Raw genomic sequence first — 27,302 nt, 5'->3', positions numbered from 1 at the left:
TTGCGTATGCAGGGATGATGACAGCGGGTGCAACCTGTGCTTCCAGAAGGCGGTCAATCGTCTCCACGCCTTCTGTTTCGGTAACGTTTCTGGTTGGCCTTGACCGATCGACGATCTTGCATGGTCCTCCGCGCTGGCTTGTGGCCGTTCTCTCAGAATGCGATGTTCCTGCGAAGTTGATGGTGCCTCATGTCACCCGAAGTCGACGCGGCGTCTTCAATTGGTCAAATTCGGCTTCGCTACTTCGAGAACGAGTGCCACGATCGTCTTCGTCAACAGATGATTGCGCGAGTGAGACGTCTTGCGGACGAGTAGCACGGCTCCGTGCTTGCGCTTGTACGCGGAGAGCCATGCAGGGATAGTAATGACAACGCCATCGAATACGGTCTGTTTCGCAGCCTTATTTGACTTCGTAGACTGAGTTCGAGTCGTCTCAGGCTCTTCGTTTGCATGTGTCGATGAACCTGCTTGTGGGGAATTTTTCCCATGCTTAGAAGCGAGAAGTGCTTGCACTTGCTTGTTCAATCTTGATGAGTTTCATAACCATCACTGAGAATGGTTCAGTGAGATTAAACATCATGACTCACAGGGGTATCAGGAGGCTCCTGCATTGGCATATAATGGGTGTGGTGTTGAGGTTGTTGAGTCACATCCAATTGTGGGAAGGGCTCCGCTTGCTCTGGTTCAGCATCAAGCACTGTCCATAATGGACTTGCTTCTCTAGCCAGGGTACTGAACTTGCAAAGGGAGTTGGCTGGTGGCCAGCAACAGCTTCTGAAGACAAGCTGTACGTGTGGCCTGTGCTTGTGCAGGTGTTACAACTTTGAGCATGTTGCTGCAATCTGTTGAGAAAGATTTTTTCAGAATCTGCTAGTGCAGTGAATGAGGAAGTGACTGAGGGTAAGACAAAACAAAACAACAACATGCAACTGATCAGTGACAGTCATGCAGCTATGGAGCTGTAACCAGGAGTTGTCATGCAGAAATGCTCACCTTTGCTCAGGAGCTTGTGCTACTGTAGTAACAACTTGAGTGGGGTGGAAGGTGGGGGGAATGAAATGCAAACTGGAGTGGACCACCCACATTAAGACAATTGAGTACATATTTGTCTTGTTTGCTATGGTCATGTGATGCAATCCGCCAGTGCATTTGGTGTATAAATAAGTCTACAGCACAATGATACCATGCCTAAAATATAATCTATCAATAAGGAAATGAAGAACCTGTTGATAACTTGATGCTACTTGCCAATTGTACATTGGAATCATGCCATCCAAAACCTCAGAGCAAAGGCCCCAGTTTAGCACAGGGTATGCTTAAGTCCTGAGTAGTATACAGCATCATCTTAGCATACATGGTATACATGGACTCTATTAGCCTCCTCATGCAAGCTATGACTACAGTATATAAACCATGGCATGCAGGAATGAGGCAGGCAGGTTCTCAACTTATCCTGTTCAGCACTGCTAACATAACCTCAAACTCAACACAATGAGCAAAACGAGTATGCATCCAAAGCTCTCCTATATATAGCAAGAACTCCAAGAATAGTCTAATATGTCACATGCTATGATAGTACATAGCCCTACAGCTCATCTCGGAGGCTTCACTCTCATTCGGGGGCAAGCAAAGCGCAGGGGACGTCATTGTGAGCTGATATTCGCACTTCTCGGGTTCCGCCACTGTGTGAAGTGCATTCTCTGTCCCACAGCTCATTAAAACCTTAGGTGGAAACCCTCCATCATCAGCTACCGAAGATCGGACACGTGTGAAAACTTACCGTGACACTACGATGCGGACCGTTCCAGCATTTGGATCCCCGCTCGTAATGTTGCTTGGTATAGAACTCGGGCGAGCCTGGCTCGATGCCAGGAGCGTTGTTCCAATGAGTGAATTTGCTATGGCAGCGCGCATGAGTGCAGGCACCGAGACATTGCCTCCGAACACTCACCCCAAACTCTGGAATGATCCGCCCTTGTTCGGCTTCTGCTTAGCCTCTCCGAAGAGGCAGACTCATACGTGTACCTGATAAGTAGACGTCAATGCGAGAACTTCGTCAGTACATCGTGGTACCCACTCTCCGGTGTCCTTCGTCAGACACATGCCGTCGAGCTTCTTCCACTCGCCCTCCAGACCATACCACTCGGGCTCAAGAGACGCTCAAGCTCATTTGAGCTTTGTCGAGTCCTTCTGTACTGATATCAGAGTGTTCTCCGCGTCGTGGTAAGCTTTGCGAGCGGCGGACGTGTCTATGTGACCTCACATTAATATTGACCACGGGTGACACGTGCGAGCATGCACTGACCGAAGACGCCTCATCGTCGATACCCTTCGCGACGCCGAACGTCTCGAGCCAGGATACCAGCGTATCGCGGAAGGCTAAGTATTGCGGCAAAAACGCATCGGGTATGTAAGCATTCAGGTTGAATACTAGCCAAGGTAAGAGTTGAGCTAGGGGCAGTCTTGGAGTACTCACATAGGGATCCGTGCGCAGGCGCGCCGATATGCTTGTCATGTTCGATCAGCAGCGTCTCGTAGTCGCTCTTCAGCAAGCTGTCAAGCTCTTTTCGAGCATCTCCGCAGACCACGTCCCGTCTTCGAGCTTTTCCTCCTGTTGCTGGACGATGGCGCCTGCAGTGTCGGTAGAGCCCTCCTCCGTGCGCACGTCGTTGATGTGCGGCAGACCAGCGAGCGCCTCCCAGCCACGGACTGCTTCGAGAACGGCCATGTCTTGGTAGTTCGGGTTGTAACCGATTCGGAGGGCGTCGAGGATGTCCCCAAGTGCTTTCTGACGCTCTAGTTGCTTTTTATGTTCGCGCTGAGAGATTGAAGAGCGAGAGAATGTCGATGAGGGACTTGTAAAGGGCTGTGCGACCCAGACAGTTCAACTGAACGAGTGCGAACGACAGCATGTGAAAAGGCCTACGAGACTCTTTCTTGTGGAGCATAGTAGCCTCCGAAAGCGATTCTGCGGTATCCGCGATATCTGTGATAGCGTTCTTCAGAGGGACCCCTCGCAGAACTCAAGCAAAGGCTCACCCTAAGACGAGCGACCTCTTTTTCCCTCACTGCAACCTCAGCTTCGGAAGAAGCGATCTGACCTTCCAAGCGCTTCTTCTCCTTCTGGGCATGCGCGATGTACAGAGCGCGGATTTTAGAGCCCTGCCAGTGTGCGTTCAGAACATGCAGCACATGCGCAAAGGTATACATTGCGTACCGTCCTGCGTGTCTTCCGTTCAGCCTCTTGCTGCTTCTCGTACGCCTCGCCCACCTCCTTACAGATGTTCGGGCACAAACCTAGCTGCTCATCAGAGCCATCACAGCATTCAGGCTCTTGGAACAATGCAATTAGCACACATATGAGTGATTCATAAAACCACATACCACACAGTCCGTCTCCCACCCGCGTGCTGGGAATCAAAGAGCCGATATGGCCCTCGTTCACGCAGTAGAACAGACTGTTAGGGCATGCTCCAGTTCCTGAGAACTTCATGTGAGCCAAGTATTAGGATAGCGCCAGTACCAGTGCACACCTGGTTCGTCGCTCCCATCCGAACAATCACAATAATCATCATTCACGGCAGACCATGGGATGGACTTAGACCCGTCGAGGCACGACCACAGGGCCGAGTCCGAACCAGGCGACTGGTACCGAGAAGTGAGAGATGGAGGTACCCCACGGGTCTTCTCGATGCCAGCGAGCGCGGGGATGGGTAGAATCAGCACAAGCCACAGCATGACCGGCGAGGTCGACGTGGAGGTTGACGCAGCCACCGTCAGGATGCACTGCGACGCTCGGCGCGTCAGTCCCGTGACAGGCGCGCTTCTGTCAACGCATTCCGTATTCGGCAGGTCTAGTCGTTTCAGTTCACTTCGCCTCGTTCATGACTGCAAGCTGCTGTAAAATCACGAACTGTGGGACAACAACACGTCTCGCGGTGCTCACCCTCTAAATTGATTACTGCAGCAATGTGTTTCCTTAGGCTGTACACTTAACAGGCGGGCTTTAAGGTACCAACGTCAGCATTTGATCGCGGCGAGTTGCACGAAGGTCTCGGTGGCTTCGTGACAAGTCTCGCTACGGACAACCGCATGATCTTGGTTGGATCTAACACATTGAACTGGGCTTTTTATGGCACGGCCTCCCGAAGAAGCTATAGGTAGCATACGACATTACCACTGGCAGTAGAAAGAGTGTTACTAGCCGAATCGAAGCGTCGTGAGTGGCACTATGTGACCTCGCTTTGGCCAGCATTCGCTTTGAGTAGACTTGCGCTTTGATCACCCCTACGGTTTAAGAACACCACGAGCCGGATGCGGGGAGACAAACCCAACTCCGAGAACAGGTGGCATCATGAAGCCCACGCGCCAACAAGCTGCCACATCCGCAAAGTTAGTCTTTCCTGGCCTTTGGATTTCGATATTCTCTAATGCCACTATGGTAGGCCTAGATCCTTGACTGTAAGGAGAGTGTCAAGACCGTTAAACGAGTCAAAGAGAGGAGCTAAGACACCACCTATCTCGCTTCCTGGCTCTCCCTTTGGGAGCAATCCTACGCTCATTTCGTCGCAGGGCGGAAAGAAGCTGTCCGAATTTTACTGGGAACGTAACAAGGCCGATCAACGAGATATGAACAGCACATGAGAAATCTCACAGATGCTGAACGTGTTCAATTGTATTCGCACATCAGGCCTCTAGCGGATTCCAGATGCGAGGATGCTACTCGCTATCAGGCGACGTTCGCTGAAGGAAGATTAGTGTCCGCGAATTTCCAGGGCGCACTGTCCGCAGTTCAACACGAGCAGCATCGCGAGATGTTCCGTCGCGAATCTCGCGATAAGAAGGTTCTGCTTGATTTGCGCGGCATGCTGTGAATCGGGAGCGAATGATGACGATGGGCAGAAACGGAGGTCAGTACCATGTGTTTTGTGACGTATGTTCGAAGACTTACATGGGACTCAAGCGCGTTCGGACTTTTGGAGGATGCGCAAGACATAAGTAATTCTGACAGATTGACTACATGTATGATCACAAGCAGCCATGAACATGCTTGCGTTTATGATCTATGTGCAATATTGGCTTTTTGAGTACGATGTTACGACAATGTTTGTGGCGGCAACTGAGAACAAACCCAGGCCTGGAACCTGGAACTTGAAGTGGCGGCAGCTCGCTGTTGGCGTTTATTTTGTAGCTCCGCTCGGCCTTGTCCGTAGAGACCATACTCGCCCTTGCAGTGTCGCTCGCCGTCCACAGCACTCACGACAGGCCGACAAGACAATGGTGAGTGTGTATTTTTGCTCACAGGTGTCCTGTGCCGTAGGTGTAATGCATCGGTTCCATGAACGTGAACCATTTCCATGTCGTTGGTGTTGGATGCACGGATGCCCATCTGGATGACATGCGGTCTCTGACCATGAATTTTGTATCCAGGCCAAGGCTAAGGCAGCCCCCGCGGCGTCCAGTAGCAGCAAGGCTGCAAAGAAGAAGAAATGGTCGAAGGGCAAGGTCAAGGACAAGGCGCAGCACGCCGTCATCCTCGACAAGCCCACCTACGACCGCATCATGAAGGAGGTCCCCACCTTCCGATTCATCAGCCAGAGCATCCTCATCGAGCGGCTGAAGGTGAATGGGAGCTTGGCACGGGTAGCCATCAGGCATTTGGAGAAGGAGGGCCAGATCAAGCGGATTGTCCACCACAGCGGCCAGTTGATCTACAGTGCGTATTCGTCTCTGTCGGAATGCACTACTCTCTGACTTCTCATTGCTCAGCACGGTCTACGGGCGGATCGGACTGATTGGTCTCTCTTCGTCGATTCTGCTATCATCGTCTCGCATGCACGCTAAGGCAGCATATGTACTCTCACCACATTAAAACATGCCATGATATGCCCGCCGTGCATACGTGTGATTGTGAGCGTCAGACGTCTCCGTCGGATCCGTCATCTTGGAATTTCCAGCATATTTTCTCGTCTAAGGAGGCCGAGCGGACTAACGAGGGGTTGACTCACTTGACATTCTCTCCATTATCGATGCCGGTGCCAGTGAGTTGACGCACTCTTCTCAGTCTGTGAGGATTACGCGGCCTCCACGGCAGGGCAGGAACTCCGGCATCGCTGCTTGCTGTAGGTCTCTTCAGAAGAATCACCACGCCGCTATACTACGGTCCTCATGCATGCCTCGTGTACACCGCCTACCTCACCGAAAGCGTCTGCATCGGGCAGGCATGCGCATCAGCGTATGCGGGGCTGTAAAGCACGCAGGTGAGAATTCTTCACTAGAAGGCCAGAGCGCTGATTGTAGAGTAGACGCCGGGTTGCGGTGAGCCGCCATCCAGCATTATTGTACTCCGACATGGGTTCTCAGCATATGGTCGTCATAGAATATGGCCGACGCTTTGTGTATGCCTGCCTTCCTAGGCCCAAGCGTCGCCGATGAGGGTCCAAGCTGGCGCTTCGGTACCAATCCACAGTTCATCGCCGGCAAGCACTGCCAAAGCGTAGTCCACATACAGAGAGGGCCCAAGCGAACGATATAAAGGATGCTACCTGTCGCCCTTGCGAACTGCAGGCATCTACGATCTTACAACCGTCGCACTTGCACACGCAAGCACCCTTCACCCCATCCCTCATCTATCTACTAATCCACTGAAATGGAGCACTCCTCGCGCACTCATCCCTCCGCAGAGGAAGCCGTCGCGCCGTCGAGCCTGATTACTGCTCGGTTTCACCATCCACATCTGCTCGAAATACAACGGATGCCCATCAATTGGGATACCATAGGTTAGTGCATGCGCCACATCTTCGCCGTCCCAAGACTGAGAGCTTGGCTGCTACAGACTACTGTATTCAGTACATCATAAGCATCTTGGCTCCCTATCGTCGTGACAAGGAGGCACATCGTCTCAGCACGGCGTTCTTTGGCTACCTCGCTTGCAACGTACTCGCAAAGTCTCAGGTAGACATGGGCACACTCCTCGTCGCCCTCTCATATGTCAAGAGGACTCAGCGGGGGTTCGCCAAGAACCTCCATACAAGCCTCAATAAGCTATGGGAAGGGGAGGACCTGCTGCTGGCGGCGCTGATGACGGCTCATAAAGTAGGCGCACCGTCTTTTTGGTGGCGCCACCGTGCTGACGGTTATGTCGTTTTCTCAGTATCTCAACGATGCCTGCTATCCACTCTCGTCCTGGGCGCAGTGGGCAAGTGTCTACGACCGGACGATGCTCCGAACGGTCGAGCGCCACTTCCTGATTTTAATCGAATACGATCTCAGCGTCAAGGAGGGAGAGCTCCTGAGCCATTACGACGGCCTCATGGAGTTTTGCGTTAGGAAGAAAGGCGGTTGGTACCAAACGATGGGTGTGCTTCCTTCGCACCCTGTCCAGCAACCCGCGCAGTCCCCGAAGACGTACCCCACTCCCATTGGAGCCGGGCGCCCTCGAAGCGACGCTTCCCAGCAGCACCTTATCCCCTCGTCGTCGCACCGTGTTCATGCGTCTTCGTCGGCACCCATATCCCGCGACTACGTTCAGGTCGAGTCACCATACCCTATGGCCTCGTCCTCGGTGCGCGTGCTACCGGAACAATGGGTACACCGAGCCCCTGCGTCGCCGCGCGTCGACCCACCTGCTCCACTCCTTCCTGCTCCCCCTGCGCCGTGGCATTCTGAGGCTCGCCGCCCGCTACCACCGTTCGTCGGCAACCGAGGAGGTCGTGAACGGTCACGGTCACCTCCGCCACGTCGTCCCCGCCCCCTTCCTACACCAGCGTACATCAGTTCCTTATCCACGGCAGCGCAACTCTCCCACGGTGACACTGCTATTGAGCATCGCAGGCGGTGGGACCCTTATCCGTACAGTGGCCGCAGAGCACGCGATTCGCGCGAGCATGTTCTTGACCATGACGATGACCCTCCTCGAAGGCAATCCAGGCACTCGTTGAGGACGCCTTACAGCGGAGACAGGTACCGCCGCTCGCACGGACGGTACCCACCATGCTTGCCTCCTCTACGGGACTTGCCAAATCTGCGGGATCTCGCGCCTGACGACCCTCCTCCACTACAGCCAACACCTCCACCTTCTCGCGACCGACATTATGATGACCCGCGTTTGAGACGCGCGCCACCGCGACCATGGTTACACAGTCAGGACGAGCGGCACGAGAGATAGTCAAAGGCTGTCGTTGCATCGGTGGCGCTCCCATCCCTGACGTCGTACCCGACGGGAGGCATCCTGCGCTGGCCATTGTGACCGGCATCACGGCTATGAGAATCTTACTGCGACGAGAGTCTCATACGTTGTTTCATTCTACATCGACAGCGTCTGCGGCTCGACATACATACCTTGATAGTAGCCTTGTACTGCCCTATGCCTCTGTCGTCTCTTTACTCAGATACCCCGCCCAATATATACCCGTTCATATAGCACAGCGCCTCGTCCTCTAGACCCCCCGTACGCCATAACAACGCAAATGGTTTATTTTATTTGGACCTCCACCTAGTGGCGATCGCCACCCATTGACACCGATTGAGCGATCAACTTGCCGCTGGCCGTAAATGATCGTAGTGGCTCACTCACTGTGCCTTCAATTCCTTGTAACAGTGCTGTGCCACATGCTATGTTGTACTGCCAGTGGTTTTGCACTCACAGTGACTTGCCTTTTGCCGTTGATGTATAGAGCTAGTACGAAGAAATTGCAATTAATATTGGTTACTTCCTTAGAAGACCGTCCTCTCCCCCACTCCAAGAGGTCTTCTTTAGGGTCTGCCTAGGGGAGACTAGGTTACTTCCAGGCCGCGTCACTTCGGGCAATCCCCGCGCGGTTTGGCGCCGGTGCCGATACGTAGCCTCGTGTCCGAAGTTCAACTCGAACATATCAGTCGAACTGAGCGAGTCTGTCTGTCATAGCCTCTACGCTAGAATCTCAACCCAGCAGATGCAGATGCTCTCCGAGTCATACGCGGCGCGGCAAGTAAACGGCAGTATTTGTGAGCCCTTCTCATCATCGCAACTGCATCGGAACCTGATCGAGCCTCATCTCACAGGAGTCTTGGGACATCACGATCTTGAGCTGGCCCGTCCAGACGAGGGACAGAAGTCTCATGTTGCACATCATACGGAGCATAGATCCAGTCCTCGTGGCTACCACGCTCGTTGTCTTGTAGGTCAAAGCGATCCGCCTCGTGGCGCGCCACTAGGCACCTCGTAGCGAATTTGGCAGGTGAGTTCGAGCGAGCGTACGCAATCACTCGGAGTTGACCGGGACAGCGCACCCTAGTTCCAGTCGATTGCGCTTTGTCTTTGTCGCTAGCGATGCAGTGCCATCAGTCTATGGCCGCAACGATTGCGCGTCGGCATATATGCACTACGTTTTCGAAGTGGCCACCTGCATGTGCCGGCCAAGTAGTGGCGCTTGCAGGGTCAAAGCAAGATATAAAGAGACGCAGGAGTGGCTTCGATGCCCCCCTGATATCTATCAACCACCTGCAGAGCACCGACATCCAAGGCCGGCGAATACTCCGTCTCTCTCATCATCGTCGCCACCTCCTTTCCCTTGAGGGGCACTCAGAATGGAAACCTATACTTTGTCTGCATCAGCGACATCGTCCGGGCTGCGCCCACAACGGCCAGCTTACGACCAACGCGAACATCATCGTCGCATTGCCGAAGAACCGCGCCACGACCCGGTCAACTGGGACGTCATCGGTGCGTGGGCAGCGATTTTGGTTGCATGTATATTCTACTGATGATATATGCTCGAAGATTATTTGATCGACTGCGTTGTGTGGACAGTAAGCCACGCTTGCTACGACGGGGAGACGTGGCTCGCGCCGGTGCTCAAGACGGCCTTCCTTTGCGACTTCGTGCAGAACCTGATTCGACGATCTGGAGTCCCTATGCCTGTTATTCTCACCTGTCTCACCTACCTGGAGAGAGCGTCGAGTACGATGGGACCGCTGCCTTTGAATTGGGCATGCGAGCGTACGTTCCTTGGAGCATTCCTCGTGGCAGCCAGGGTATGTCGGTGCTTGCTTGCTGCGCAACAACGAATGCTGAGCGATAGGCTACTATCCAGGGTACAATTGAATATCAGTATGCCGACGCGTGGTGGGCACATCTCACTGGTGTTCTCTCGGCCGACGATATCGAAATGATCGACCGTGACTTCCGTCAACTCATCAACTACAATTTACAAGTACACGCCAATGACTACAGCAAACATTATCGCGCGATCATGGAACGCTGCGAACGTAAAACTAGTTACTGGTCGAAGCCGCCGTTCATGGAGGAAAGGCGGCTCGACCCCCGGTATGCTTCGCCTATCGGACACCTGGATGCGCGCCCTTCGCGTTCTTCTAGCCGCTCGTCCGCTTCCTTACACTGTGGTTGCGTGGGCGCCCTCTGCACGGGCCGATGCTCTACGACGGAATCCCGGTGGGATACCTCTTCTACGTACCTCGGCCGGCGCGCCTCGCCGCCCGTTGAACAAGACCACTACCTCGACGCGGCAAATGCTGCGCCCGATCTCCGCCTACCACCGCTCAGGTATCCCGAGGTCCCAGACGCACAACGCCTTCCACCCATCAGGGATCTTCTTCCTCCCCATATCAACGATCTGCTTCCACCTGGACCAGGCGGAACGCCACCTGTACTCCAAGTCGCCTACGTCAATGCCCATCAAGGCATTGCCGACGCACTGTCAGCTGGCTCGCGGACCTCCGGAGAGCAGTCAGACTTGGTCCCCAAGATAGACCCCCCGCCGTCCTCGTTCCCCTGGGCTATCACTTTTTGACGATTTATCACTTGCGTGTGCCTAGTAGGCCACGACTCATTGAGAGGGAGTGAACCCTTCGTACGCCCTAGCCACTCGTCGCGAGCGTTCACAGCTATACCCAGGCCTTTTAAGGTCTCGATACCACAACTAACTCCCTCGAAGCTTTATTCATTGCTTACGACGCCTACTAGTAATATAATTCCGGTGCCGGTCTGTATATACTTTGTGGTATTCTTCGTAACCTCATGTAGATAGCTTGTGTTCGCACACAAAATTGATTACTTACTTAGCTTATAGAACACCGTGCCATCTGAAGGTACTTACATGCTCGTCGATGCGCGTCCTTATGGTCTACAATTAAGACTTGTGCCAGCGTGTGCTAGTGGACTTCTCGCCTCAGGCTATACGTGGCCGGCGCTTGTGCGATACATACTAAGTAAGTTATCGTACATGCGTCGATCGACTGTGTGCCACCCTCTCCGACGTAGTAAATGCTACCTGCTCCATCCCATTCTCCTACATCCGCTGACTCTCACTCACAAGCGATGTCTGCGTTGGTCAACAAGATCATTCCCCTGAAGCCCGGACGCTTCTCCACCAAGTGGCTGCTCTCGGACTGGAAGTTCCTATCGAAGAAAAGGAACACGACGCCGCAGCCGACATCCATTCGTCTCGTCTCTTGGAACGTCGACTTCATGGCACCCAACGCTGACGCGAGGCTGAGATGTGCTCTAGACCACATTCGCAGTGCTCTCGAGGGACAAGCCGGCGGAGCCGACGCTGGCGAGTCACCTGTCCCTTGTTGTATTCTCCTGCAGGAGATCGAAGGCGAAGCGATGTCCGTTCTTCTCAAGCACAGGTGGGTGCGTGAGCACTTCATCGCCATCCCCACCTCTGCGAACACCTGGCCGAGCCCTCGATATGGCAATGTCACGCTCGTCTCGAATACGGTACCTACAGTTGGTGCGCAATCGCTAGTCTTCGGAAACTCCGTCATGGGCAGAAACGCCGTCTTTGTCGATGTGCAGTTGGCTGCTCCAGGAGATGGGACACCGGCGCTGTTACGAATAGCCAATGTGCACCTCGAATCACTACCAGAGGGCACGTCGAGGCGTCCAGCACAGTTGTTGGCCACCGCGGAGCTGCTCAGAGCACCCGGTGTACACGCGGGGATCGTAGCCGGGGACATGAACCCCATCGATCCGCGCGATGCTACCCTCCCTGCGGAGGCAGAGTTGACGGACGCATACCAAGGGTCCGAGGATGACGAGACGAGTTTTACGTGGGGGTACCAGCCGAGGAACCGCTTTCCAGTGTGTCGTATGGACAAGATTTTGCACACTGGCAGTTCATCGTTGGTGGTGGATCCCCCGAGCAGGATAGGCGTCGGACTCAAAACGGCGAAGGGCCAGTGGGCCAGTGATCACTATGGGCTGATGACGACCGTCAGACTCTGTGCGGATTGATTCAGTAAGATGGATCGTTAAGTCTGCAGTCGATGTCGTTGGGCTCCTTGCTAGCCTTATAATAGGCTCTTGGCATTGGTACGAGCACTTATCATCTATCTTCAGCATGAACCCTGTTGACGCCATAGAACTAGGACCGCTTATTTTCCTCATAGCATGCCAGTGTGTTCGTTCGCAGCTCGGCCTCAGGCTGCCAGTGTCTGCTTCCCAACGGCACCGTGGACATGGCAGCCAGAGAAAACATTTTTCACTATCAGAACCTCAGGGTTCGCTGCGCTCGATGGTTTTGGAGCAATACGGATTCCTTGATCACAACCTGCAGGGCTGCTTGGTTGGCTGGAGAGACCTCAGTGCTTCGGGTGGGGAAGCGTCAATGACAGTCAGATGTACCTGATGTAATTGAAAGGACAGGCACTCGTAAGTCAGAAGTCATAATCCACCGTATAGGAAACCTGGTGTTTGTTTGACACTCATAAGTGCATTAACACAGGGCGGACACATGCATCATATAGGATGCGGCTGCGGGATCATTGGTGCCCAACTCCTTCAACCATGAAGCTTACTCGTCCAATTCAATCGCCAGTTCTGTCTTCTACGGCTCATCGCAATGATGTCCTGTCCCAAGGGCAGTCGCAAGGGTAGTTTGAAAGCGCAGCTTCTTTTGAAAAAACCTTCCACGGGTTTCCTAGCATCTGACTGATTGGTGTCGTAAGGGTTCATCGACTCGCGGATGCTTGCCCCAGGCAACTTGAAGTTGCTTTCGTATGCGGCGGACAGCTGTTCAAGCTGTATTTGAAACGCCCCTGGTTCAATGATAGTGACCTATCTTACCGAGCGGCCGTGACTACACGTTTTGGTGGGCCATCCATGGACACACCTGAATGTCCCATCTGGAACCAGCTCCACGGCTAGAGATTCGGTGCTTCCACCTCTTATGTCGCGGTCATATTCGAGCCATCATCGTGACACATCTTGCATGTGGTACTGATCATGTTTTCTGGCTGCATAGAAGATCAACGAGGCAATGCCACCGACTCCTGCTGTGGATGAAACCTGGAGCAGGCGACCTCCGACCGGCCTGTTCATCTCCCGAAAGACTCGTATAGATTCCTTGGTGGCATTGGCAGCACAAAGCCGGCTCTAGAGGCTCCGGTAACTGGAGTACGTGTTCAGACGTTGATACACAACTGATCACTAAGACCTCTCGACAGGCAATGCTTGTCACTCTATTCATCAACGAGACGCATTGCTCAAGGTTCTCACCCCATGACCCGCAGCTCCTCCGACCACGAAGCAACAGCATTCGTACTCTCCACCATCTCAGCATATCTCGTCTTCGCCATGCTGACAGAATCCTTCCCGAGCGGGAGGAACAGCGGTGGGTTGGGAAGCTCTGCGATCTTGTATAGAACCTCAACACCCTGCACCGGGTCTTGCATCACACCCAAGACGTCCTCCTCGAAATACTTGCGTGGTGCAGTCATGACTTTCTCGTAGGCTGGGTGGAGCGGAATCCGGACCACGTTGCCGTAAGCCCCCGTGCGGAACGCTCCAGGCTCGACGATGACGACCTTGAAAAGAGCGAGAATGAGCACAGATGCTGAAAGCTGGTGAGGATTCTGACCTTGATGTTCCAGTCGGGGTCGAGCTCCTTGGACAGAGCTTCGGTGAATGCGTTGATAGCTGTCACTCACGTCATTCAAGCCTTCAGGAGCTGTAACTACGTCATACTCACCGTGTTTTGTAGCGCAGTAATATGACATGCCGGTCATCCCCATGTAGCCTGACATTGAAGATATCTGCAACAAACGCCCTCCGGCAGGCTTGTTGACCTCGCGCATGATGCGCACGGCCTCCTTGCTGACGTTGATGGCTCCCCACAGGTTAACGTCAAACATCGTCCGCGCGATGTCCTCGGGACCGGTCTCCGCCTCGCTGATCATGGCGTACGCAGCGTTATTGAACACGTTGTCGACGCGGCCGAACTGCTTGACCGCGGCAGCGAACGCGTCCTTGATCTCCTGAGGCTTACAAACGTCGAGCTTCAGGACGAGGAGCCTGTCCTTGCCGTACTGTGACGCAAGCTCGGCGAGCACCTCCGGGGAGCGGAGCGTCGCCACGGCGATGTCGCCCTTTGCGAGGACGAGCTCCGTCATGACCCTGCCGAACCCCGTCGACGAACCAGTGACTTGGAATGCAAGTGAGCGATCTCTCAGTGGTACAATTTAGAGAATGAGACTCACTGAACCAAACTTTAGGTGATGACATTGCTGTGCTGCTAGGAATGTATGCGCCTTGGACGCAATCCTTCAGGGAGCCGTGTCGATTTATACCACTGCGGTTCTCATGAGGGACGTATTGGGATCTCTACCGGATAATTCCATCGGCACCGACCCCGCCCGTGCATCTACCGCCGCGGCGATAACTTGCTTCTCGATGACAGTCCGAGTCGGCTACTATGTCCGAGTCAGCTCGCTTCCCCAGAAGTAGGTGCAGGGCCACTCCGTAATGTGCACCAACACAAGGAGAGCCTTGCCGTGTGGCATTGGCTTTTGCTGGTCAGTTCCCTCGGTCGCATCCTTACTTTTTTGACTTACTGGGATAATCACAGGAATACCGATCATTCGTATGCAGCGGAACTGAGGACATAAAATTCCCGACCACGGACCACGTTACGTGTTGCGCCAGTGCAGTGTATGCACACGTTGTAGCTGACTGCTTCCGAGTCGGTATATCCAAGCGGCAACTTTGGCCATTACTAATATTTTTATCGTAGATTTCGGCGTGTGATTGTCCTCATATTCGTCGAAGCAGCAAGTGATATTGCTAGTACTTATTCAGACCCTATATATCCCGGTAAGAGATCCTCATTGCTCTGTTCTAAGTTGCGCGCGACGTTTAAACCTCGCTGCCCACCACCCGCGGCTCCGGCCACGAAGTGACAGCATATGTACTCCTTCCTGTCTGAGCAGGCTTCTTTCTGGCCAGTTCGACGGCACCTTGCCAAAGGTGCAGTGCTGCGATTGTATGAAGGGGATGTGTCCCGCATTCGTGGAATTTAACCCGAGTTGTACAGTGCGCGTAGGGCGGACATGACTTTCTCGTAGGCAGGGTGAGGTGGACTGGCACTGCTTGGGCCATGGCTGGAGTGCAGAACGCTCCCAGCCCGACGATGGTGACCTGCACTGGTTCTGTTCTGTCATGGCCCTGCCGGAGCCCGTTAACGAGCCGGCGACTATGAAGATGGATCAGCGAGCCTTCTGGTTATGCGGCGGCCTCCACTGCGACGGACTGAACCAGACCTTAGGAGAGAACATCATTGTGCTGCTACGACCGGAGGTTGAAGTGCGCCTCGGAGATGACCAACGGGGCGTGGACGTCTTGCAAGTTGTATCCCATCGCGATCAGTCTGCAGGACCTCTAAGATCTAGTGGCCAACTACATCCACCCACATCGGAACCGAGCCCGCCCGAGCCGTCGACACGGATGCGGCTGTGTCAAGTTCAGCCCGTGTAACGTACATTGTCAAGTCCGGGTACAGGGGCGCTCCGCGTCGGGCGGCATATGGTGAATCGGCATATGGTGAGTCATCGCGCTAAGTACGCAGGAATGACAGTGTCCTCACGCTCAATATAGTTGTGTTTGAGTATACAAACCAGTGCCTCGCGCCCACTGGCGAGGTATTCAGACACCTTTGGCAATCTATGCTCTATCAAGGCGCTGCTAACGCATGAGTCGCTGCACAATTATATGATTTTGTTTATCAAGCACTGATAAGAGCCGCGTTTATCGCGTACAGTACTTACCGTCCTTTGGAGCGCACTGATACGACATGCCGGGGCGGGGTGGTGCTGAAAACCTCCATGTAACACTATCAGCCGCCCGCCAGCATGAATGGACCTGTTGACCTCGCGCATGAGGCATGGGGCCATTTTGTCGAAGTTGAAGGCGTCCCAAAAGTGGACCTCGAACATCTCCCGCGCGCTGTCGTCGGGGCTGGTATCCGTCTCGCCAAACACAGCGTACCCAAGCGTACTACTACTCGCGGCCAAATTATTGGACTGCGGCTGCGAAGGCTCGAGGGGTTACGAAAGCAGAGTTGAAGCGAGGGCGTTTTGTGCTGCCAGATAGTTCCGATTCAAGATGTGGCTCGGATGCGATTCTCCAGGGAGTAAGCTAAGGTCCTTCCATAGCATTACCTTGGCCAGTATGAAGATCCCTCAACTGTTCCTGCACGTACTAAGTCGGTACCGAAATCGCGCGCGACTTTGATAGCAGTAACGAGGTTGAATGCGAGCCTTGAGGGCCCGTTGATAGCTGTATTATCTAAAAATCAGGACTCGGAGTAGTCAATGTAAGGCGCTCCGGTTCATTGACGGGGGAACTTTCGGACATGAAGAGTTCTCCGAGCAGGGTGTCATTCACAATTCAACGAGAGAGTCGATTTGTGCTTACCTCCGTATCCGCCTCGAGCACTCACACGTACCCAACTATCCGAGTCATTGCTCGGCGACTGCCAGTGCCAACGCAACGGTCTGGACGACGTTGGAGACTGCAGCACTGTCATCCTCGAGTCCCACCCGCCAGTGAGCTCATTTCCCGTTACTTTTCCGGGGAGCACACTCTGTCGCGGTGGTGTGTACTGTAGTCGATGACACCTGACTCCGGTTACCGTGAACGGCGCTGAACACAACCCGGAGCATCCCCAAGGTCGCCGGGCCGCCCTCCCATTACTCCCATTACTCCACCCAAGGATTATGTAAAATGTCTAAGCGTCGGCTTGTATCAACAGTCGAATAACAGCGCAGCTTGAGCAGAGGGGCCAGTCTGTGGCGTGCTGGGATTTGACATATAGGGGAATTGTGGCAGGCGTTTGGTAGAGAAACCAGAAGAGGCAAATCCCGACGGAGGCCTTAGGGCGAGGTTGGGGTTTGGGAGGGGTGTGAGCGGCCCGGCGGACCTTGTGCGGGCCCTCGCGAACACCCGAGAGCGCGTCGGACGACTCCTCTCCTCTTCGCTTGCGGCCTTCTACTTACGGTCTCGCTCGCTCGCCTGTCACTTCACCTCTCCCTCCACGTCACCACCCACCATGCCCAACAACTACTACATCGGTATCGACGTCGGCACAGGCTCTGTCCGCGCAGGCCTCGTCCAGGACGACGGCACCCTCCTCGCATCCTCCACCGAGTCCACCATCACCTACCGCGATCCCAATGATCACCGCATCTTTGAGCAATCCACCAACAACATCTGGGATGGCATGTCGAAGACCATCCGCGCCGTCCTCGCAGAGGCCAAAGTCTCCCCGTCGGATGTTAAGGGTCTCGGCTTCGACGCAACGTGCTCGCTGGCAGTATCCGACATGAACGGCGATCCCGTCGTCGTCACCAAGGGCGACACGTTGGGCGAGATCGGCGACAGGAACATCATCCTCTGGGCTGATCACCGCGCCGAGGAAGAGGCGAACCTCATCAATAGCACCGGATCGACCGTGCTTGACTATGTCGGCGGCGTCATGAGCGTGCGTGTGTGTCCTTCCTTCCCGTTTCGTCGCATGCTGATCCCCCGCTCAGTTGGAAATGGAGATCCCGAAGACCCTCTGGCTCAAGAAACAGATGGCCCCTGAGCGCTTTGCGCGCTGCCAGTTCTTCGACCTGCCCGACTTCCTCACCTACAAGGCCACGGGCGACAACTTGCGCTCATGCTGCTCCGTGACGTGCAAGTGCTCGTTTGTGCCCACGAAGAACGGCTGGCAGCCCGAATTCTTCCAGAAGATCGGACTTGGCGAGTTCGTCGAGAACAACTTCAGGCAGCTCGGCGCGCATGAATGCGACGTCGTCACCGCTGGCGTACCCGTAGGCAAGGGTCTCTCGAAGAAAGCCGCCGAGGAGCTTGGACTGGTGGAAGGCACTCCGGTCGGCAGTGGTGTCATTGATGCGTGAGTGCCAGAACTCTCTGGCTGTATGCGCCCTAAACAGATCGTAGCTACGCTGGTTGGCTGGGTACCGTAGCCGGACGGTACAAGGAGGGCAGCAAGCTATCCGCTGTGCCGTCTATCGATGAGTCACGACACCGTCTTGCAGCCTGCGCTGGCACCAGCACATGCCACATCGTACAGGCACGTCCCGTTCATCGACCTCTTCTCTACGCTCCTAACTCCGTCGCAGAGCAAGGAGGGCGTCTTCGTCCGCGGTGTATGGGGCCCTTACAAGGTAAATGATCTTGAACAAGCGTCCGCACACCGCTAAGGTCACGCACGCCAGAACGCCGTCATGCCCGGATGGTGGATGAACGAGGGCGGCCAGTCCTCCACCGGCCAGCTCATCGACTTCATGATCAAGACCCACCCCGCATACCCCAGACTGCAAGAGCTCGCGGAGGAGCAGAAGACCAGCATCCATGAAGGTCTGCAGCAGCCCTCGCGTACGCCTCATCAGCGGTCGACTGACGATGCGCGCGCATACAGTGCTTGCAAACCAGCTCAACGAGCTCTGCAAGGAGGAGGGCGCGGCGACGTGGACCGAGCTCACCAAGGACATGCACTTTTACCCGGACCTGCACGGCAACCGTTCGCCCATCGCTGACCCGCGCATGCGCGGCTCCATCACGGGCCTCGCGCTCGTACGTACCCGTCTCCCCACTCATCCTCCCACCACACTCACGCACCGCAGGACGACGGCCTGAGCGACCTCGCGCGCAAGTTCAACCTCACGCTGGAGGCGATCGCGCTGCAGACGCGACACATCGTGGACGACATGAACGCGGCGGGGCACGCGATCACCGCGATCTACATGAGCGGCGGGCAGGCGAAGAACGCGATGCTGATGCAGCTCTTCGCGAACACGTGCGCCATGCCCGTCGTGCTCCCCCAGAGCGGCGGCGACGCGGTCGTCCTCGGCTCCGCGATGCTCGGCCGCTTCGCGCACAGGGTCGGCGAGCTCGGCAGGATCAGCGAGGAGGACCAGGCGCAGGCGCTCTGGAATATCATGGTGCGTTGACTCCGGCTGAGCCTGTGAGTTGTGGGTGGGGGCGCTGATTCGGACTTGTGTGGGGCGATAGATCGAGATGACCCCGACGGCGACGAGCGTCCCGCCGAAGGCGAACGCGAAGGAGAAGAAGCTTCTCGAGGCGAAGTACAAGATCTTCCGCGAGACCATCGACATCCAGAAGCGGTGGCGCAAGGAGATGGAGGAGGCGGCGCGGTGACGCGGCGAAGTGCAACCGCGCGAGATGAAGTGTCGGTGAGCGGAGAGAATGAACGCGAAGGTATAACAGAACCATGTACTGCCGACAATTAATCTGCCCGAGATTGGTTAGATATAGATGGGCTTTTGGCGCAGCGTGCATGCGTGATGCGGATGTTGCGCGTTGTCATTTCAGACGCTCTTCTGGCATTCGTGATGCGTGGTTTCCGATGGCTCGTATGGCTTCGTTCTGCATGACATTTATCGTTTTTGCACAGCCACTGGAAAGGATCGTCCCGCTGCGTTGATCGTTCCTTAGGCAGCACTGACTGTCATGGAAGCGGCGGATCACTGCTAGGTAATAGTATGAGAATGTTGAGTCTCTTGGTTTCGCCCATCTTCTATCAGGTGCTCACTAGCTCCAACAGGCTCGAGCTCATCCTGCACATGGATCTGCAGTCTGCTGCGGTCTGTCGTAAGGATATGCATGCGCCCCACTAGCGAGATGCAATGATCATAGCTGCCATCGGTACGACTCTAGTAGCCGCATCATCACTGCCGATCTACGAGTCAGGACGGCACTGCATGACACACCAAGCTTCTGACAAGCGTCTTTATAGATTATAAAAGACATCCGAGGTGCGTTAGGGAGGACAACGCACTTAGTGCCGCCATAGGAGAATGTCTGCAAGAGTCTGGTTCAGTGAGTCTACTAGCTGCGTAGAACCAAGTTCACTCACTCACGGCGCACGCAGTTACTGGTTCGTCGACGGGGTTCGGTCGTGCGACGACAGAGGTGGCGCTCCAGAAGGGAGACATCGTGGTTGCGACCCTGCGCAAACCGGAGGTCCTCGCTGACCTCACCAAGCAATATGGCCCCGACAAGCTGCTCGTCGTCAAGCTCGACGTTACCCAGCCACAAGATATCAAGGATGCTTTCGCCGCTGGGGTGAAGCAGTTCGGGCGCATCGACGTCGTGCTCAACAACGCGGGGTACGGCCTCCTGGCCGAGGTGGAGGGCACGCCGGACGACGTTGCGCGCGCGCTCTTTGAGGTGAACTTCTGGGGCGCGGCGAACGTCACCAGGGAGGCCGTCCGTGTCTTCAGAGAGGTCAACAAGCCCGTTGGTGGACGCCTCTTGCAGATGTCCTCCATTGCGGGCATTGGCTCCGCTACGACGCTGGGCTACTATGGAGCCGCCAAGCACGGTAGGTCATTGTGCTCTAGGCCAGTGTGGCTGTGCCGTTCAGCAAACGTTGATATTTGCTTTAGCTTTAAATGGCCTCACGAAGGCTTTGACGTCAGAGATGTGTCCCGAGTGGAACATCAAGGTATGCGCCTCGTCATTCGGTGTAACGTTAGCCGCAGTATACTTATGATCATGACAACCAGATGACAATCGTCGAGCCTTCCGTCTTCCGCACACCGGCCATCATGCAGAACCGCGTCTATACGCCTCTGCACCCTGCATACACGAATTCGCCCTCTGCGGCGTTGCGCAACAGCGTGACAGAGGAGTTCGTGCAGGCTGCTCCGGACCCTTCCGAAGCGGCTAGCAGGATGTATACCGTGTCGACGCTGCAGGACCCGCCGCTCCACCTTCCTCTGGGTAAATTATCGGTCATGATCATAAAGGACACCCTTACCAAGACGCTTGCCGATGTGAACAACTATGCGAGTTGGTCCGACGACCTGTCAATGTAATACAACCAAGTGTCAGACCCGGCGTTACTCGTTCAGACGAGACCCCACTGCGTCCTGTTCTCTACCAAGCCTTAAGAGAGGCTGTGGGCTGGGTCAAGCGCACCTGTATGCCGTGCAGTGGGCGTTCTGGACGTATCTTCGAGAACGTCGCCAGAAGGTCAGAGGGAATAGCGGATGAGCTGGATTTATGAGGCACGTCTGTAATCATCGCCGTGCTGCTTCGGACTGGAACACTTTCGGCTATAGCCTGGGTCTGGGAGATTATCTGGTTCTCAATGCTTTGAAAGACAGCCCTTCGAATATTGTCGGTCTCCGTGACATCGAGAGCTGGTACTTACCTTATCTCGTTCCAGATTAGAAATGTTGGACGATCATGATGCACATGGCGCAGTGGAGTGATGTACGACGTTCGAACTGCATACTGGATCATGTAGGTCGGTAGAATGGCTGAGCACGTCTTCTCTATCACGAAACGGGCTTATCTTATTCAGACCAACGATGCCCAATATAAAGAGCCTGATACGTTCGCCATGCCGAAGTATCAGCAGGTCTCACCCCCGATTGCAACATGACTGGCAAAGTCTGGTTCAGTGAGTACCCAGGTCGACCACTCATGGCGTCCTTACCAGGTCCTTACGCTCGCAACTAGTTACTGGCGCGTCAAGTGGGTTCGGACGGCTCATGACCGAGATCGTCCTCAAGAACGGGGACAGTGCAGTAGCCACGCTGAGGAAGCCTGAAGTTCTGGCCGACCTGGCCTCCCAGCACAGCGCGGATAAACTCCTCGTGTTGAAACTCGACGTCACACACCCTCAAGAAATCAAGGATGCATTCTCCGAGGCGATCAAAAAGTTTGGCCGTGTCGACACCGTCTTCAACAATGCCGGTCGCTCCATGATCGGCGAGATAGAAAGCGCCTCGGAGGATGCGGCTCGCGCCATTTTCGACACCAACCTATGGGGAGCAGTGAATGTCAGCAAGGAGGCGGTCCGCATCTTCCGAGACGTCAACAAGCCTGCCGGAGGGACTCTCCTACAGATATCCTCGCTAGCTGGTATTCAGGCGTACCCGGCCATCGGTTACTACAGTGCCAGTAAATACGGTAAGCTTTTGCACTACGATGTTCAATCCACTAGTCTACTGACCTAAATCATCTAGCGCTGGAAGGCATAAGCACGGCTCTGGCAGCGGAGGTTGATCCAGAGTGGAACATCAAGGTATGCTCGTCCCTGCACTCCCTGAAGGGGCCTAACTGACGCTTCGTTTCTGTTGCTAGGTAGTTTTGGTTGAGCCCGGCAACTTCGCGACGGTGGTGCTCGACAGCAGCGTACGCACACCGCCACACCCTGCGTATACGAAACCCACCATGGCCCCCGCCATGGTACGCGAATTCATCAAGGGAGGCTCCCTTGCCACGGAGACGGACACGGCCAAGGCTGTGGCAGCCATGTACCAGATCGCGCAGATCCCCGATCCGCCACTTCACTTCGTGGTGGGCAAAGACGCCATCCCAGTGGCCAGGGTGAAGGCTGCGAAGCTGCTCGCCGATACTGATCGGTTTGCTTCCTGGTCGGATGTGCTGTCAGAGGTCGAGTCAGCAGTTTGAAGCATTTTGGGTCTTATACGAAGAGTGGAATATGTATGACTTCCCGCGCTGCCAGCCTGAGTGAGGCTCGGAGTTGATCTATGCAGTGCTTGGATCGTACCAAAGACACGCCACTGATCAGAACATTGGATTTTGTAGCTGACGCACTTCCTGGGCCATCGCTGAGCGACATTGACCAGCAATGATCATTTATCCCCATTCCGACTACGGGTAGTCACTTGTGTCCAAGCTTCAGCTCAACCATCACATGGATGGTATCCGAACAACTCGGAGACGCCGTACGTCCTGCACCCATGCTCGCCAACCATGTCTCCGCGCGATCTGGATCAGATTCTCCGGTGTGTCCAGCTTCTGTGGCCTCGCATACGTTTGTGATCTGAGTAGTGTGTATAGGTGGGCACGCAAGTTCAGACTGGGTCATACATCCCAGTCAAGCTGTGCGCGATGAGCTAGATCTGGCGCGAGATATCGAAGGCCGCAACGATGGCGTTCTTATCGTCGCATCGAGTCTTTACGGAGACCACGTACTAGACGTGGGACGAATTCAAGCATTGATGTAAGCGCTACGTATCGTCGCGGGTCCAGGGTACTGAAAGGGCCCCCAGTGTCTTCGAGAACATCACCAGAAGGTCACTGTACTTCTTATTCGCCGTACCGGAACGCCCGTTCTCGAGTCGTATGCTATTTAATGCACTGACTAGGATTCCATTCATGTCTAGGGGTTTCGTGTCTTCCGCTGCTCTGTATGGGAATAATACAATACACTTCCTCGGGCTAAGCATTGGTACGCGGCGGATTGATGCCCATACTGACTACTGGACAAACTACTGGAGATACGGGATATCATGAACAGTGCACTGACACACCGGCAAACACTGGCACAGCCGGAGGATTCACTATTAATCGACGTCTTATATGGAGGTACGTCGCAATAGTGCATTTCTCACGCAGCCCCAACAATGTTGTCCGACTGGCAAGTATGGTTTGGTGAGTTTTCTCTGGTATCGCTTCGCTCTGTACGCGCCTGACGTCGTCGTTCGAAACCAATTTCCGGGGCTCCGTCAAGATTGCAAAGGAAGCTGTGCACATGTTCCGAGACGCGAACAAACCTGTTGGAGGTCGTCTCCTGCAAGTCTCCTCTGCCTCTGGGTGCAAGGCTTTCCCGCTTTCGGTTTCAACATTGTGACGAAAAGTGGTGAGTGGCCCAGTCAATATTGAGGTCCGTCCGGCAGAGCTGACCTTGTGGCTTAGCTGTGATTGGGCTCGTGGAAGCCTTGGATGGAGAACCCGACCCGGAGTGGAGTATCAAGGTGAACAACTATAGCAGACGCACGTACTGCAGTATGAACATTTTCGGCCGTAGCCCAGGTCTGGAAAATGATCTGGTTCTTCAGGCTTTGAAAGACAGCCCCTCGGATATTGTCGGAACTCCGTGACATCGGGAGTTTGTGAGTTGGTAAGTTACCAGTATCTCACTCCAATAGGGTGAGAAGCTTTAGACGATCATGACGCAGTGGATGAATGTACACAGGCACCTTGTCAGACTGACTCAGCAGAGCCTATCGCGACATACTGCCAGCGTCCTTGTCGCCATTTATGGGCGCTGACCATCGTTGACAGTACACTTTCAACAATGGTGCTTGAAACTGCATCCTTGAAACTGCATCCTGGATCATGCAAGCCTGCAGAAACGCTGAGCACGTCTTTTCTACGTCTTTTCTATGACGAAGCGAGCTTATGTTATACAGACCAACGGCGCACAATACAAAGAGCATGACATCGTTTCTCATGCATCAACAAGTGTCACCCCCGATTGCAACATGACTAGTAAAGTCTGGTTCAGTGAGTACCTCTCAGATACACCACTCATGGCGTCCTTACCAGGTCCTCACGCTCGCAACTAGTTACTGGCGCGTCGAGTGGGTTTGGGCGGCTCATGACAGAGATCGTCCTCAAGAATGGGGACAGTGCGATAGCTACGCTGAGGAAGCCTGAAGTTCTCGCCGACCTAGCCTCCCAGCACAGCGCGGATAGACTCCTCGTGTTGAGACTCGACGTCACGCACCTTCAAGAAATCAAGGACGCATTCTCCGAGGCGATCAAGAAGTTTGGCCGTGTCGACATCGTCTTCAACAACGCCGGATACTCCATGGTTGGCGAGATAGAAGGCGCCCCGGAGGATGCGGCTCGCGCTGTTTTCGACGTCAACCTATGGGGAGCAGTGAACGTCAGCAAGGAGGCGGTCCGCATCTTCCGAGACGTCAACAAGCCTGCCGGAGGAACTCTCCTACAGATATCCTCGATAGCTGGGATTGAGGCGTACCCGGCCGTCGGTTACTACAGTGCCAGTAAATACGGTAAGCTTTTGCGCTGCGATGTTTAGTCTAGTACACTGACCTAAATCATCTAGCGCTGGAAGGTATAAGCACGGCACTTGCAGCGGAACTTGATCCAGAGTGGAACATTGCCGTGTGTTCGTCCCTACACTTCGTGGGGGGTTCCTAACTGGCGCTTCGTTTCTGTTGCCAGGTTGTTCTGGTTGAGCCCGGCAACTTCGCGACGCCGGGGCTCAACAACATCGTATGCACACCGCCGCACCCTGCGTATACGAAACCCACCATGCCCTCCGCCATGGTACGCGAAATGATCAAGGGAGGCCCCATTGGCGCGGAGGTGGACACGGCCAAGGCTGTGGCAATCATGTACCAGATCGCGCAGCTCCCCGATCCGCCCCTTCACTTCACGGTGGGCAAAGACGCCATCCGAGGAGCCCGGGAACAGGCTGCGAAGCAGCTTGCTGATACTGATCGGTTTGCTTCCTGGTCGGATGTGCTGTCAGATGTCCAGTTGGTAATTTGAAACTTTGGGGATCGCATACGAGGAATGGCCTATGTACTATGACTTCCGCTGCCAGTGTCGAGTTGATCTACGCAGTGCTTGGATTGTACCAGAGACACGCCAATCAGAGAGTTGGATTTCGCAGCTGAAGCACTTCCCGGGCCGTCGTTGACCAGTAATGGAGTCATCGACTACGGGTAGTCACTTGTGTCCAGGCCCGGGATTCAGCTCAACTATCACTACTAGTCACTCATGGCAGTGCTGAACGAGACACCGTACGTCCTGCACCCATGCTCGCCAACATGAATCATGTCTCCGCGCGATCTGGATCAAGTTCTCTGGTATGTCCAGCTTCTGTGGCCTCGCATATGTTTGTGAACTGAGTCGTGTATAGGTGGGCACGCAAGTTCAGACTGGGACATACATCCGAGTCAAGCTGTGCGCAATGAGCTACTACGTTCGGCGCGAGACATGAGCGTAAGGCCGCAACGATGGCGTTGGTATCATCGCATCGAGTCTTTAGCCTGAGGGAGACCACGTAGCCTCACGTGGGACGAATGCAATCATTGATGTGTATGCTACGTATGAGTACTGAAACCCTGTGTCTTCGAGAATATCACCAGAAGGTAAGTGTACTTATTCGCCGTACCGGAATGCCCGTTCCCGAGTCATATTGTGCTATTTGATGTACCGACTAGGATTCTAATCATGTCTCGGAACTTCGTGTCTTCCGCTGCTCTGTATAGGAACAATTCAACACGCTTCGGGCTAAGCATTGGTACGTGGAGGTGAATTGTACGCACTGACACACCGGCAAACACTGGTACAGCCGAAGGAGTTTCGCCCTTAATCGACGTCTTAAATGGAGGTAGGTCGCCACGGTACATTGTCGAACGTGCTCTTGCGCAGCCCCTACAATGTTGCGCGACTCGCAAGTATGGTTTGGTGAGTTTGCTCTAGCATCGCTTCGCTCTGTATGAGCTGACGGTTTGGCAGTCACTGGAGCTTCATCGGGCTTCGGCCGCATCATGACTGAGCTGGTGCTCAAGAAAGGACACAGATCCGTGGCAACACTCAGAAAGCCGGATGCCATCGCAGCAGACGTCCATACCGCAGTGTTGACCGCAACGCCCACAGATTACCCTGATAGAGCCTGGGGCTTTTCGCACAGCGGCCATCAGTGCCAACCTGCCAGGGGTGCCTTTGCAGGAGCCGTATGCGAAGCCCAACTCCATACCTGCAATGGTTCGCGCAATGATCAGCGACGAGAACTTCAAGGGGCTACCAGACCCTACGCACGCTGTTGCTGCGATGTACAAGTTAACGACTATCTCCGACCCACCACTCCACCTCCCTTTGGGTCAGCAGGGAGTCGAGATCGTGAAGAAAAAACTCGCAGACATGCTCGCGGAGACTGATAAATTTGCGTCATGGTCAGAGGGAATGGGTGCGGATGAGCTAGAGTTTTGAGGCACGTCTGTAATCATCACCGTGCTGGTTTGGACTTGACGTTCGGAATTGTATTCGGCCATAGTAGCCCAGGTCTGGAAATTGATCTGGTTCTTCAGGCTTTGAAAGACAGCCCCTCGGATATTGTCGGATCTCCGCGACATCGGGAGATTGTGAGTTGGTAAGTTACCAGTATCTCACGCTCCCAGTATCTCAGACTCGAAGATCATGGCGCAGTGGATGAGTGTACGCAGGCACCTTGCCAGACTGACTCAGCAGAGCC

General features: G+C 54.6%; 12 protein-coding genes across 12 annotated transcripts; 9 read left to right on the top strand and 3 right to left on the bottom strand.

The window, feature by feature from the left end:
- Window positions 1–1,560: 1,560 nt before the first annotated feature.
- Window positions 1,561–3,738, bottom strand: B0H18DRAFT_1081267 (endoplasmic reticulum protein; the record flags this gene model as incomplete). Its single annotated transcript, XM_048031366.1, has 13 exons — window positions 1,561–1,722; window positions 1,781–1,898; window positions 1,952–2,012; window positions 2,064–2,148; window positions 2,197–2,249; window positions 2,302–2,430; window positions 2,477–2,553; window positions 2,586–2,818; window positions 2,895–2,999; window positions 3,040–3,162; window positions 3,218–3,333; window positions 3,385–3,480; window positions 3,534–3,738. 13 exons carry the CDS (start codon window positions 3,736–3,738, stop codon window positions 1,561–1,563), a joined length of 1,563 nt encoding a protein of 520 aa, XP_047901531.1.
- A 1,507-nt stretch (window positions 3,739–5,245) lies between these two features.
- B0H18DRAFT_968410 (ribosomal protein S25) lies at window positions 5,246–5,914 on the top strand. Its single transcript, XM_048043498.1, has 3 exons — window positions 5,246–5,280; window positions 5,431–5,716; window positions 5,770–5,914. Exons 1-3 carry the CDS (start codon window positions 5,278–5,280, stop codon window positions 5,793–5,795), a joined length of 315 nt encoding a protein of 104 aa, XP_047901530.1. The 5' UTR covers window positions 5,246–5,277; the 3' UTR covers window positions 5,796–5,914.
- Window positions 5,915–6,167: 253 nt separating this feature from the next.
- On the top strand, window positions 6,168–8,491 carry B0H18DRAFT_968407 (uncharacterized protein). Its single transcript, XM_048043497.1, has 4 exons — window positions 6,168–6,256; window positions 6,306–6,779; window positions 6,836–7,095; window positions 7,154–8,491. Exons 2-4 carry the CDS (start codon window positions 6,650–6,652, stop codon window positions 8,165–8,167), a joined length of 1,404 nt encoding a protein of 467 aa, XP_047901529.1. The 5' UTR covers window positions 6,168–6,256; window positions 6,306–6,649; the 3' UTR covers window positions 8,168–8,491.
- A 1,076-nt stretch (window positions 8,492–9,567) lies between these two features.
- Window positions 9,568–10,790, top strand: B0H18DRAFT_1112834 (uncharacterized protein; the record flags this gene model as incomplete). Its single annotated transcript, XM_048032874.1, has 3 exons — window positions 9,568–9,703; window positions 9,761–10,014; window positions 10,074–10,790. 3 exons carry the CDS (start codon window positions 9,568–9,570, stop codon window positions 10,788–10,790), a joined length of 1,107 nt encoding a protein of 368 aa, XP_047901528.1.
- Window positions 10,791–11,241: 451 nt separating this feature from the next.
- B0H18DRAFT_23683 (Endonuclease/exonuclease/phosphatase) lies at window positions 11,242–12,679 on the top strand. The gene is made up of 2 exons (XM_048037244.1): window positions 11,242–12,316; window positions 12,373–12,679. The coding sequence occupies exon 1, from the start codon at window positions 11,264–11,266 to the stop codon at window positions 12,236–12,238; it is 975 nt and encodes a 324-aa protein (XP_047901527.1). The 5' UTR covers window positions 11,242–11,263; the 3' UTR covers window positions 12,239–12,316; window positions 12,373–12,679.
- An 818-nt stretch (window positions 12,680–13,497) lies between these two features.
- On the bottom strand, window positions 13,498–14,506 carry B0H18DRAFT_866745 (uncharacterized protein; the record flags this gene model as incomplete). The annotated part of the gene is made up of 4 exons (XM_048039806.1): window positions 13,498–13,809; window positions 13,863–13,921; window positions 13,974–14,426; window positions 14,482–14,506. 4 exons carry the CDS (start codon window positions 14,504–14,506, stop codon window positions 13,498–13,500), a joined length of 849 nt encoding a protein of 282 aa, XP_047901526.1.
- A 1,059-nt stretch (window positions 14,507–15,565) lies between these two features.
- On the bottom strand, window positions 15,566–16,838 carry B0H18DRAFT_1134768 (uncharacterized protein; the record flags this gene model as incomplete). The annotated part of the gene is made up of 8 exons (XM_048035582.1): window positions 16,694–16,838; window positions 16,579–16,641; window positions 16,479–16,555; window positions 16,139–16,305; window positions 16,045–16,089; window positions 15,895–15,976; window positions 15,760–15,833; window positions 15,566–15,647 (listed from the first exon to the last, which is right to left on the bottom strand). Exons 1-8 carry the CDS (start codon window positions 16,803–16,805, stop codon window positions 15,566–15,568), a joined length of 702 nt encoding a protein of 233 aa, XP_047901525.1. The 5' UTR covers window positions 16,806–16,838.
- Window positions 16,839–17,261: 423 nt separating this feature from the next.
- On the top strand, window positions 17,262–19,681 carry B0H18DRAFT_968396 (FGGY family of carbohydrate kinase). The gene is made up of 8 exons (XM_048043496.1): window positions 17,262–17,759; window positions 17,812–18,176; window positions 18,224–18,356; window positions 18,406–18,450; window positions 18,502–18,643; window positions 18,705–18,859; window positions 18,910–19,227; window positions 19,298–19,681. Exons 1-8 carry the CDS (start codon window positions 17,328–17,330, stop codon window positions 19,442–19,444), a joined length of 1,737 nt encoding a protein of 578 aa, XP_047901524.1. The 5' UTR covers window positions 17,262–17,327; the 3' UTR covers window positions 19,445–19,681.
- Window positions 19,682–19,957: 276 nt separating this feature from the next.
- B0H18DRAFT_23650 (uncharacterized protein) lies at window positions 19,958–21,325 on the top strand. The gene is made up of 4 exons (XM_048037243.1): window positions 19,958–20,125; window positions 20,178–20,630; window positions 20,695–20,753; window positions 20,815–21,325. The coding sequence occupies exons 1-4, from the start codon at window positions 20,104–20,106 to the stop codon at window positions 21,124–21,126; spliced, it is 846 nt and encodes a 281-aa protein (XP_047901523.1). The 5' UTR covers window positions 19,958–20,103; the 3' UTR covers window positions 21,127–21,325.
- A 222-nt stretch (window positions 21,326–21,547) lies between these two features.
- Window positions 21,548–22,732, top strand: B0H18DRAFT_1134764 (uncharacterized protein; the record flags this gene model as incomplete). Its single annotated transcript, XM_048035581.1, has 4 exons — window positions 21,548–21,716; window positions 21,776–22,228; window positions 22,285–22,343; window positions 22,403–22,732. Exons 1-4 carry the CDS (start codon window positions 21,695–21,697, stop codon window positions 22,730–22,732), a joined length of 864 nt encoding a protein of 287 aa, XP_047901522.1. The 5' UTR covers window positions 21,548–21,694.
- An 886-nt stretch (window positions 22,733–23,618) lies between these two features.
- On the top strand, window positions 23,619–24,393 carry B0H18DRAFT_23624 (uncharacterized protein). Its single transcript, XM_048037241.1, has 5 exons — window positions 23,619–23,719; window positions 23,799–23,927; window positions 23,984–24,042; window positions 24,096–24,180; window positions 24,353–24,393. Exons 1-4 carry the CDS (start codon window positions 23,692–23,694, stop codon window positions 24,111–24,113), a joined length of 234 nt encoding a protein of 77 aa, XP_047901521.1. The 5' UTR covers window positions 23,619–23,691; the 3' UTR covers window positions 24,114–24,180; window positions 24,353–24,393.
- A 159-nt stretch (window positions 24,394–24,552) lies between these two features.
- B0H18DRAFT_1081261 (uncharacterized protein) lies at window positions 24,553–27,040 on the top strand (the record flags this gene model as incomplete). The annotated part of the gene is made up of 5 exons (XM_048031365.1): window positions 24,553–24,574; window positions 24,637–25,089; window positions 25,143–25,201; window positions 25,262–25,366; window positions 26,849–27,040. The coding sequence occupies 5 exons, from the start codon at window positions 24,553–24,555 to the stop codon at window positions 27,038–27,040; spliced, it is 831 nt and encodes a 276-aa protein (XP_047901520.1).
- Between the last annotated feature and the right edge of the window lie 262 nt (window positions 27,041–27,302).

Source organism: Fomitopsis serialis (genome assembly GCF_022376445.1).
Source record: "Fomitopsis serialis strain Sig1Antser10 chromosome Unknown B0H18scaffold_1, whole genome shotgun sequence".
NCBI classification, from domain to species: Eukaryota; Fungi; Basidiomycota; class Agaricomycetes; order Polyporales; family Fomitopsidaceae; genus Fomitopsis; species Fomitopsis serialis.
Note: the sequence above shows the minus strand (reverse complement) of the source record. Positions and strands in the feature narration are given on the sequence as shown.